Source organism: Chinchilla lanigera, unplaced genomic scaffold, assembly GCF_000276665.1.
Source record: "Chinchilla lanigera isolate Chin_1 unplaced genomic scaffold, ChiLan1.0 scaffold00068, whole genome shotgun sequence".
NCBI lineage: Eukaryota > Metazoa > Chordata > Mammalia > Rodentia > Chinchillidae > Chinchilla > Chinchilla lanigera.
In genome coordinates, this window is record NW_004955469.1 from 6,221,557 (window position 1) to 6,232,903 (window position 11,347).

The 11,347-nt window shown below is 57.7% G+C and overlaps 1 protein-coding gene across 1 annotated transcript; it reads left to right on the forward strand.

Annotated features, from left to right (window-relative positions):
* Nucleotides 1–1,154: 1,154 nt before the first annotated feature.
* On the forward strand, nt 1,155–10,711 carry Mfsd2b (major facilitator superfamily domain containing 2B). Its single transcript, XM_013522566.1, has 14 exons — nt 1,155–1,272; nt 2,678–2,877; nt 4,084–4,208; nt 4,635–4,758; nt 5,057–5,135; nt 5,222–5,343; nt 6,246–6,336; nt 6,437–6,558; nt 6,976–7,059; nt 7,288–7,368; nt 7,566–7,675; nt 7,938–8,081; nt 8,427–8,603; nt 9,192–10,711. Exons 1-14 carry the CDS (start codon nt 1,155–1,157, stop codon nt 9,235–9,237), a joined length of 1,623 nt encoding a protein of 540 aa, XP_013378020.1. The 3' UTR covers nt 9,238–10,711.
* Nucleotides 10,712–11,347: the final 636 nt, after the last annotated feature.

The window sequence follows — 11,347 nt, forward strand, 5'->3', positions numbered from 1 at the left end:
CGGAGGACTAGGCGGCCCGGTCCGGACTCCGCGGTGGGCGCCACAGGTGTCGGCAGCGTCCGCCGCAGCCTGGTTTGCGCTGCTCGGGGCGCGCCGAGGGGAGGTAGGGACCCGGGCCGTGTCCCCGGAGCGCAGCCCCGCGGAGTGGCGTCCCCTCCCCACCAGTGCGGTCAGGCGGCTCCAGGCGCGGCGCTGTGCCCCGCGGAGACCCGTGGGCTCCCCTGCAGTGCCACGGGGAGGCTGAGGCAAGAGACTGCTTGAACCCATGAGTTCAAGGCCACCTGGAGAGCACACTCCAGCCCCCAGATGTGTGTGCGGCTGCGCGGGGTCGTGGGACGTTTAGGAGCCTGGGGTGAGGTTAGGGGCGGGAGCGCCAGCATTGCAAGCGCAGTCCCCGGCGGGGCTGACAGCCCATGGGGTGCCTCGAGCTGCGGTTTACACGGGAGGACCTTCGCTGGTCACCACCGCGAGTCTGACTGCGACCCTTACGCCCAGCCAAGGCGAAGGACCTAGACTTAGGCAGGAGAACTGCCACTGTGAAGGCTCCATGCCCATTTAGGGGGAGCGGAGCCCCACTGCGGGGAAGGAAGGGCTGCGGCGGTAGATTCTGCCTGGTGTTACAGGTTTTCAGAAGTTGAAATAACCACACAAACATCAGAGGAGCACGCATCCTCCTTCAAGTGTGGCCTCTGGGTAGGAAGCTTGTGCACGGGGCGGATAAAACCCTTATCTGGGCCTCCTTCCCTTCCAAAGAGGCCAGGGTGCTGTCCACAGATAGGAATGCGGACAGAGCCCTGGTCCCCTGCCACGCCTCCTCTCGGTCCCCAAAGGGTGAGGAAGGAGGGTTCCCAGCGCCCTGGGAGAAATAACGCTTTTTTGGTTTAGTTTCTGTGATAGGCTTTCACTCTGCAGCCCAGCCTCACCTCAGCCTCCCGAGTGCCGGAGTCACAGGCAAAAAAAATAGCACCGCTATGAGCAGTGCATGACCATCTTTTTGCTCAAAGTATATTCTGAGCACTTACTACAAATCCACCGTTGTAGGTATTGGGGGCACCTGGTGAATGAAAGCTACCGGTAATGCTCCAGAGCTTCTGTTCTGGGAGGGAGAGGCAGGCGGTACAGTTGTGAGAGGGAGTAGGAGAAGCCTCCGAGTGATGGCATTTTGCTCACACCTGAGTGGCGAGAGCGTGCTCTTCGAGGCGCACAAGAGCCCACCCAGGTGGAAGAGATGGGAAGTGGGACGCTCCTGGGACAGCTGCAGGCTTGAGCATCGTGAGTGGTAGGAAGCGGGTCAGGGAGTGGGGGCCGACTGAGTGGGCTCGTGAAGGCTGTGGTGAGGACTTGGGAGTTATTCAGACTGAAATTGCAAGTTATAGAAAACTTTCAGCAGAGAGGAGACATGATCCGATTCATATTAAAAGCTCCTGGGCTGGATGTGGTGGCGCACGCCTATAATCCCAGCACTCAGGAGGCTGAGGCATGAGGACCACTGTGAGTTCAAGCCAACCCGAAACAAAAAAGGAAAACCCGGCCCAAAAAAAAAAAAAAAAAAAATTAAAAAGCTCCCAAGCCACGCATGGTGGGGCATGCCTGTAATGCCAGCACTCTGGAAGGCTGAGGAAAGAAGACTGAAAATTCCTGGGCAATTTAGAGACTTAACAAAACCCTGACTTAAGCCGAGTGTAGTGGTGCACGCCTGTAATCCCAGCACTCGGGAGGCGGAAGCAGGAGGGTTGCCGAGAGTTCAAAGCCAGCCTAGGCTCCAAGGCCAGCCTGAAATACATAGTGAGTCCCTGTCACAAAACAAAACAAACCAAGACCCGGCCTCAAAATCTAAAAAAAGGCTGAGGATGTCACAGAGTGTAAAGGCCCTAGGTTTAATCCCAGTACTGCCTGGCCCCTCCAAAAAAAGTTGCAAGTTGCTGGGTGAAATCAGCTGTAGGAAACAAAACCAGAAGCACAGAAGCCACTGATAGATTAGACAGAGGAACTGGAGGAGTCAAGGATGACACCTAGGCTTATGGCCTGAGCCACTAAGCAGACTGCAGTGCTGTTTAGCGCAGCGGGACCGCGGGTTTTGACTGGCTTGACAGTGGGGTCTGAGTGGGAGCTGGGTTATCACCAGCTGAGCTGAGATGCTGGTCAGGCCACCATGTGGGTGACAGAGGGCTCGTCTCTCCAGGAAAAGAAAGCTGGGGGAAGCTCTAACCTGCAATATTTGCTGATTTCTATGAGGTAAATATTCTCACCATAACTGATTTCAGGCTTCCAGCAGGTCAGCAGCTGGCAGGCAAAAGTCCTGAAGCATTTCTGTCAGTTCTCAGAGGCACCATCATTTATCAGTGAAACAAGCTTGTGAGGTTGGCAGGAATATTGCATTTGACAGATGAGAAAGAATAAGACTTAGAGAGATAAAGTGATTTATTCAAGGCCACGCGGGGTAGGTGACAAAGGGCTCGAGGCCGGGTCTCCTGATACACAGCTCACTCCAATTGCTGACTTGGTAAATTAAAGCAGCCCAAAGCAGGAAGCATGGGCGGAAATGTGGGGAACAATTTCCCCCTAGAAAGATTTAGAGGTCATGGCTCAGGTCCTTCTTTACAATTCTTACTTCCCCTTAGGATGATGTGGGGCAAAATGGGGTGAAGAGGTTTCTGGAAAAGCCCACAAACATCAGTGTGTCCTCGGGTTGCTTGTGGGGAGCTGTCACTTGTCTGTGGGGATACAGAATTGTTGCCATGTCTCCTGCAGGACAGCAGTGCTGGTCGCCTCTCATTCTGTACCAAGGTGTGCTATGGCTTTGGGGGCGTCCCCAACCAGGTGGCCTCCAGTGCCATATCCTTTTACCTGCAGCTCTTCCTGCTCGATGTGGCCCAGGTGAGTGTGGGCAGCAGCCCAGGTCCCCATTTGCATCGCCCTTTGCATGTGGTTGTGCCCTCCCGCTGCCCTTGGTGGACAGCCTTGGACCTGAGCCTCACAAAGGCCCAAGCGCAGTGGGCGACAGCGTCCACCTCATGGATGTGCACTGCAGCCTGTTCATAGCGGGAAAGAGAAGCAACGCGAACACCCTGCAGCAGAGGAGCAGGTGGAGAAGTAAATGGTAGTAAGTCCACCAAATGGGCCACTGTGCAGCTATTCAAATGCATGATCTCTACCAGGTGACTTAGTACTGTCCAAAAAATGCTAGAAGTGGAGCAGAGTATATAAAATGACCTCATTCTTGCAGAACAAGACATTTCTGAGATGTGTTTGTACGTGGGTACATGTATGCATGTGCCTATATGCGGTCAAGATGAGTTTGAAGAAAATTGTAAGGATATACACTCAGATGTTAATGTTGGCTATCGGATGGCATGATAGAGGATAGAAGATAAGCAAAAACAAATTTTTAAACCGGGCGTGGTTGTGCACATCTGTAATGCCAGCACTTGGGAAGCTGAGGCAGGAGGATCACGGCAAATTCGAGGCCACTCTAGGCCCGTAGTGAAGGCCAATGTGAACTGTATAGTAAGAACTTGTCTCAAAAAAAACCCCGAAAAATTAAAAAATAAGGTAGTCATTTCTTTGATGACCCCAACCTGCTCCCCTTAACATAAAATTATAAATGTCAAATGCACAGAAGAAATTACATGAAAGGACGATGCTCCTGCAATTGCCTCAGGATGATGGGATTTCAGATGAGCTTTGCTTAATGGTGTTTTCTATCATTCAAGAAATGATGAATGAGTGTGTCATTTATGTGGTCAGAAAAATCAGTTTGACATTTATATTGTGAAACACAATGTCCGCTCTGTCAGCTGGGCGAGGGAGGCATGCGGGTGAAGGTCCCTGAGTTTTCCCCACAGGAGACAGGACAGGGGGGCGATGGGTGTGCTGGCTGCAGCCATCCACTCCCTCCCTTGGCCTCCTTCACTCGCCTCAGAACCTTTGGGTCCTCGGCCCCGCAGCCCTCCAGCAGCCCTTTCCGCCTGGCTCTGGCTCCAGAGGGTTCCTGCATCTCCCTCCTGGGGAGTGGCCAGCCTGGGTGGTACCATGTCTGACTCTGCTGGGCCTTTGCTGTCCTCCCCTCCCTGTGGGTTTCAGATCCCCGCTGCGCAGGTGTCCCTTGTCCTGTTTGGAGGCAAGGTGTCCGGGGCAGTTGCCGACCCTGTGGCTGGGTTCTTCATCAACAGAAGTAGGAGGACAGGGTCCGGACAGCTCATGCCCTGGTGAGCAGTCCCTCGGTGCTTTGGATCCAGGAACCCAGCTCTGGCCCCGGGGTCACATGCTGGTTGCAGCCTGTCTTAGTGGACAGCCTGTGGGTGGTTGGGGATCAAGACTGGAGGAGCCTTGGGAGGACTGGGGGGGCCTGTGGGGCATTTTTGGGTCTCCCTTACCAGATGGCGCAGGGCTTGAGTCTGCATGGATCGCAGGCCCGGCCTGTGGCCCAGTGTGGTCAGGCTCAGCGGGGGCCGTGGAAGGTCTCAGAGAGGAAGTGCAACTTGCTTATGTCCCCATGTCCTTAATACTGGGAATGGTACCGCCAAGCACCCGAGTGCCCCCTCCACTACACTCACTTCCCAAGCTGGGAGCCCCAGGACCAGCGGAGGTCCCTGTCCTGGTGCTGCGCCCCCAACCTCCGCTGTGCTCTCCAGGATACTGGGCTGCACACCCTTTCTCAGCCTGGCCTACTTCTTCCTGTGGTTCCTGCCTCCCTTCGCCAGCCTGCGAGGACTTTGGTACACCACGTTCTACTGCCTCTTCCAGGCCCTGGCCACGGTAAGCAGGTGGCCTTGTTTCCTGGGCCTGGTTCTGTTGGACCCCAGTGCTGGCGTGGTTACTGTTGGGGGAAGGGGACCAAGCCAGAAGTCCACTACTGTTGCCCACCCACCAGTGCCTGGGAGCCATCCTGAGCTCTGCTGGCCCATGTGAGCCTCTGCCTCTGAGAGTCAGATGACCAGTAGAGATGGTCAGACTGGCCCTGGGTGCCAGGACGGGACAGGGTGGGTGTGGGCCTTCATGGGGCAAAGTGTGGGTACCAGGGACCATCACCCTAAGGTCTGCCAGGCCACCCCAGTTCTTCCAGGTGCCCTACACAGCACTCACCATGCTGCTCACCCCGAGCCCCAGGGAACGAGACTCTGCCACCGCGTATCGTGAGTGCAGCCCGGGGTCTGGCGGGAGCGTGCTGCCCCTGGAATCCCATGGCTGGCTTGGTCACTCGCATGTGCTCTGTCTCCAGGGATGACAATGGAAATGGCAGGGACGCTGATGGGAGCCACCGTCCATGGGCTGGTTGTGTCTGGTGCCCACGGGTTCAACCACTGTGAGCTCCCTGGGCCTGCTGCTGTCTCCCCAGACGCCGTGAGTGCGCGAGGAGGCAACGAGCCCCTCTTCGGGGTTGCCACCTCCAGGGCTGCTTCTCCACTAGCCCTTCTCCCGCTTGTCCTTTGGGTGGTTCACTGTGCCCTGATGCCTTCCCACTCCTCTAGCTGAGGGTGTGAGCCCCAAGTGCCAACCTATCTCCTCTACACCCCTGCAGGGCAGGAATGAAGCTGGGGGTGGAGCTCAGTGGTGGTTCCCTAGTACCCGACACACACACACACACACACACACACACACACACACACACACGCGCGTACGTGAGCACTGTGGTCCCTGGTGGCATCAATGCCTCCTTTCCATGCAGGAGGCACAAGGTCACCAGCAGGGGCCGTGTGTGGAAGGAGCACCCAGGCCCTTCTGGTGACTTGACGGAGGGAATCCTGCCTCTCTGAGCTTGGATGAAGGACCCTGTGTTAGTCAGCTGTTTGCCACTGTGACCAAAGCAACTTAAAGGAGGAAGGGTTTATTTTGGCCCGTGGTCTCAGAGGCTTTGGCCACTGCTTGGTGGCTCCTTCGCCGTGGGCCCGAGGGGAGGCAGAACACCGTGGCGGCAAGTGCACAGCGGAGCAGACCTCTCACCTCGTGGCAGCTGGGAGCTGAGCCTGAAGGGACCAGGGACCAGGCAGCCCCCGCGCTCCCCCCGAGTTTCCCGCCCCTCCTATACTGTCATCAGAGGAGGATCGCACTGATGGACAGATCCACTGATGAGCGCAGGGCCCCAAGGGCCAGACACCTTTGAAAGCCCCTGCCCTGAACACAAGAGACTTCAGGGGACATTTTGGACTAAACTTAACAGTCCCTCTGCTCGCCGTGGAAGTGTGCTGCCCTGCCTCCATGAGTTGGCCACATCACCCTCAGCCCACTTCTGTCCCGTCCCGCAGACTCGCCTCTACTCCATCGCGGCCGCTGTGGTTGCTGTGACTTACCCCGCGTGCATCACTCTGCTCTGCCTGGGCGTCAAGGAGCAGCCAGGTATGGAGGTGCGGTGAGGGCGTGGGAGCCAGCAGCTGGGGACAAGGCTCCTGTTGGGGCTTTAATCTGTCAAGCCAGGGTGTTACTTCCTGTATTACAGACCCCGTTGACCCAGCCTCGGGCCAAGGCCTCGGCTTTTTTGCCGGCCTGGGCCTGACAACCAGACACCCACCCTATGTGAAGCTGGTGGTCTCCTTCCTGTTCATCTCAGCTGCAGTGCAGGTACCGTGGCCAGCAGACTCCACTGCAATGACTGGCCCTGTAGGCCCTGCAGAGATTCGGGGTCCTGGCCTACCACAGCAGAGTCAGCCTGGAGTTTTACAGGAGGAACCTGAGACTGGTGCTGCAAGGAGAGACCTGGGTGGGGCTGTGGGCCTGGCGGTCCAAGGTCCTAGGAAGCTGGTGTCTGGGCTGGTTTCCCCGCGTGCCCAGTCCACGTGGTCTTAGCTGTGCGACGGGTGGCGGTGGACTGGGAATGGTGCTCATCTCTGCATCCTTTGTGAGGGTGACTGCATGATGGTGGCAGCAACCTGGGTTCAAGGTCCCAGAGGAGAAGCCAGACTTGAGACCCTGCCTTGCCTTTGACTCCTGAGTTTCTGCCGTCGCCTGCCCATGCCCACATCCTGTCCACACCCTCAGGTGGAGCAGAGCTACCTGGTCCTCTTCTGTACACACGCTGCCCAGCTACAAGACCACGTCCAGAGCCTGGTGCTAACCATCCTGGTGAGGGGCCTGGCGTCCACTGGGGTCACGAGTGACCAGAGCTCCAGTGCTGCACACTCTGGACTCTGCTTTGGCCTTAGGCACTTGCACGACAGCACAGCATGAACTGTGGCCAGGGTCAGAGTTAACTGCCTTGGCATAAGCCGGGGGCCAGGGTGAGGCTGCGCTCAGACCCAGAGGGGGCTGCTGGCTGCAGGGGCCTGGGGTGGTGACGCCATCTGCCCACAGGTCTCGGCTGTGCTGAGCACCCCACTGTGGGAGTGGGTTCTCCAGCGATTTGGGAAGAGGATGTCGGCCCTTGGCATCTGTGTGAGTGAGACAGAAGTGAGGCTGGGGCGGCAGGGTGTGCCCGCGGAGTCCGGGTCTCCTGAAGCTGGCAGGGAGGGCCGGGCATTCCCCTGCCTCTGCAGAGCCTGGCTCAGGGCCTCACTGCTAAAACGTGCTGAGCATGCGGGTGACGAGCACCCCGGGCGTGGGGAGGGACAGCTCGTGGTCTCTCTCCCCAGGTGATGGTGCCTTTCGCGGTCTTGCTGGCTGCTCTGCCCACAGCGCCCGTGGCATATGTTGTGGCCTTTGTCTCTGGCGTGAGCATTGCTGTGTCCTTGCTGCTCCCCTGGTAGGTGGGGGAGGCGGGAGAGGGTCTCTCCCTCCGTGTCCCTGCTGTCCTAGGCTCCTAGATCCAGCCTGGCGGGAGAAAGAGGCCCTGTGAAAAGGGCCCCCATGGCAGGAATGACTGGTGCAGGCCGAGCACACGTCTGCTGTCTGCAGGCTGGTCCTGGGCAGAGGGAGTGCCAGCTCAGTCTCTGTCCCTAGAGAGCTCACAGGCAGCTGTCAAGGTCAAGGTGATAAGGAGGGCTAATTCTACGTGCCTCTCCCAGGTCCATGCTGCCAGATGTGGTGGACGACTTCCAGCTGCAGCACCGACACGGCCCAGGCCTGGAGACCATCTTCTACTCATCCTACGTCTTCTTCACCAAGCTCTCGAGCGCGTGTGCCCTGGGCATCTCCACCCTCAGTCTAGAGTCAGTCCCAAGGGCGGGGAAACCCAGAGGCACAAGAGACCAGCAGGGTGGGAAGAGGAGGCGGAGCCACCCTAGCCAGTTTGGGACGACCGTGAGCCTGGGCATGGCTGCGCACTGTGGCATGTGGGGACCTCCCCTTCTGGTGCACACGGCGAGGGGCCTCTCCTGGGCAATGTCCCCCTTCAGAAGCCCCGGTTCTCATGTTCTCAGCTCTCTGAACTCGCTGGTGCTCTTGACCTGCCCTCTTCCATAACTAGGCTGACCCGGCCCAGAAATGAAGTCAAATCTCAGGAGTGGGTGGGTGCTCAGCAGTCCCTGACTGGACAGCGGGGTGTATTTCTCCAGGTTTGCAGGGTACAAGGTGGGAGCGTGCAAACAGGCAGCCGAGGTGGTGGTCACCCTCAAGGTCCTCATCGGCGCCGTGCCCACCTGCCTGATCCTCACGGGTCTGTGCATCCTCATGGCCAGCCCCACGCCCCAGGTGCCAGGCCAGGACAGCTCCCAGCGGCACAGCCTCCGGAGGTGGGCACCCCATGCACCTGGTACCCACAGGCAGGGCTACCAACCCCAGGGAGATAAACAGAGACGCACTGAGGCCTGGGCGGCCAACACCAGCCCTCAGATATGCTGCGCAAGCAGGCAGTCCTGCCTCGGGGAGCCTCTGTCCTTAGCTTCAGGGACACCATATGCTTCTGGGTCTTCTACTGTCTGCCCCCGACCCCAGTCATCCTCCTTGAGACCTGGTGGGTGGAGGTCTCTGAGGACTCCTTCTGGGAGCCCTACTCATTTGCTCTCCGTATGTCCGGAGGACTCATCTACTTGCGTGACCTCAAGCACTTCACGCCTAGTGACTTAAAACCTCCCTCCCCTCCGACCACGCTCATCTGGACGTCTGCTCCTGTTATCCCACAGCTCTGCTCTCAGTGAGCCCTAAAACCGAGCTCGTCCTCACCCCACCCCACGGCTCCCCCTTCTGTGCTGTCTCAGTGAATGGCGTCATCTTCTGCCCTGGAGCCCACCCCATGAAACAGCCACTGAAATACCATGGGGCTCTGTGGGCAGGCGGGGCCCCACCTCACTGCCGTCTTTCCTTTTTTTCTCTTCCTTCAGGAAGAGTAGCCTCAGCCTTGCTTCAAATTCAAGAGGACTGCTGTGAGCAGAACCGTAGGAGCAGGTCTCCTGGGCCTCAGTCTCTGTCCTCGGCGCTTGGTGCCTCCCTGCAGTTTAGCAGAAGGCGCTGCCCTCTCAGGTCGGCGTCTCCAGTGACGACTCCTATGGGACGGCCTGGGCTCCAGGACGCCCACCTGCCATCTGCCCGCGGCTCACAGAGCATCTCAGGCCTGTGACCCTCACCACACCAGCTTCCAGCAAGCTTTGAGCCACAAGGCACCCCAGGGGCAGTGTTCCTGCCAACAAGAAGCCCGGGCCTAGCCTTGAGACTCCCGTAGGGAGGGACACGCGCACGCAGTCCCCTGGTCCCGAAGCTCCAGCAGACATCTGCTGAACACTAGAGAGGCTGAGATGCCACGAGGGGAGGCAAAGCGGAGACAGACGACGTGCTACAGACACACAAGGGGATACAGAGACCTGCCCAGGAGAAAGGAGAGGACGGTGAGCGAGCCACGAGGAACAGGAGGTTCCCAGCCTTCTGCTCTGTCACATGAGCCCACGGCACTGCTGCTACACCGAGCCCCGGAGGTCAAGTGTTTCTCTAACACAGGTGCTCCACGCAGCAGTTTTTCCAAAACCCTATCTTATTAAAGCACAGGCACTGGAGTTTTCTCAAGGCCATGTCTTTGGGGAAAAGACCTACTAAGGGTTGTTGTTTACAACACAAAGGGAAAAAAAACAAAAGGTTTACCTCATAGAGTCTGCGGGATGTGACTGGACAGCCTTCTCAGACCACCCCTGGAATCTGCCGAGGAGGAGGGAGGTGTCCAGTGTCACTGAAACTGGCCGCTGCCCCAGCCACATATCCCTTGCTGCATTTCCTGAGACCAGGGTCCCCATATGGGAGCTGGCTTCCTCCTTTCCTTCACAAAGACACAAAGCTGAGACTGTAGAGGGGGCCAGGGCCCAGGCAGTGGCTTATAGTGGCCTGGGCCTGGGATGAGCTGGGAGCTCAGGACGGGGTCAGAGGAGCTGTGTGGCCAAAAGCCCGAAAGTAACTGCTCAGCACAATAAACATTTGCTGAGTGGACAAGAGAATGTATCACCCACCTGCTAAACAGGAGCAGCTTTAGTGGTCCCTCAGCTTTCCCCTCAGTGTCTGCCATGCTGGTCTTACCTGCCCTGCCATCCCTGTCTCCTCGGCCTCACAACCTGCTCTGTGCCCAGGGAACTTGGCTCCTGGCCTCCACAGCTGGGGTGAAGCAAGCCCAACTGGAGGAGGCCAGCTAGGGTGAGGAGCCAGGACTTTGTAGACTGCTTCCATCCTTTGTTGTTGTTGATACTCTTTTTGGGAAAAGGTTTCACCGTGCAGTTCAGGCTGGCCTCACTCACAGCAATCCTCCTGCCTCAGCCTCCCAAGTGCTGGGATCACAGGCATGTGCCACTATGCCCGGCTTGCTTCTATCTTTTGCCATACATGATTGGTTGGCTTGTTTAATAAACTGGAGCCTCTGATTCTTTGGGGACTTTGTGTTCAAGACGGTGCGGCTATGTGGTCCCAGCCGGCCCTAAACCCCGCGGCCAGAGCAGTCGTCCTACCTTAGCCTCCTGAAGAGCTGGACATTCCCTTCCAATGGATGTGTTCGGCGCTGCATACCTTTAGGGTGGCATGGGGGTTGAGTGGATAACACCCTGTGCCGTGGCAAGGGCGCCCTTGGCACTCCTGACTCATGCGGAACACTCGCTTCCAACCAACCCCATCCCGCCTTGCCCCATCCTCCACCAGAGGTCACTTGTGTCTTTCCCTTTGATGTGCCTTGATGTTGTGGGGAGTGTGATCTGACTCACCAGACCCTACTGCCAACTCAGGCTCTGCTAGGCCAGCGGCCTCAACAAGCACTGTTCAGGCAGTGCAAACAGCACGCATCCCAAACAGGCCTCATTACCTGCTCCCCACAGCAAAAATGTTTGACAACCATCTAACACTTGGGAGCCAGGGGTGGTGGCGCACACCTGTGATCCCAGCACTTAGGAGGCTGAGGCAGGCAGACTGCTGTGAGTTCAAGGCCAGCCTGAACTACATAGTGAGCTCTTGTCTCAAAACAAAAAAGCTAAAGGTATTACACTACTTGACCTCAAATATACTATACACAGCA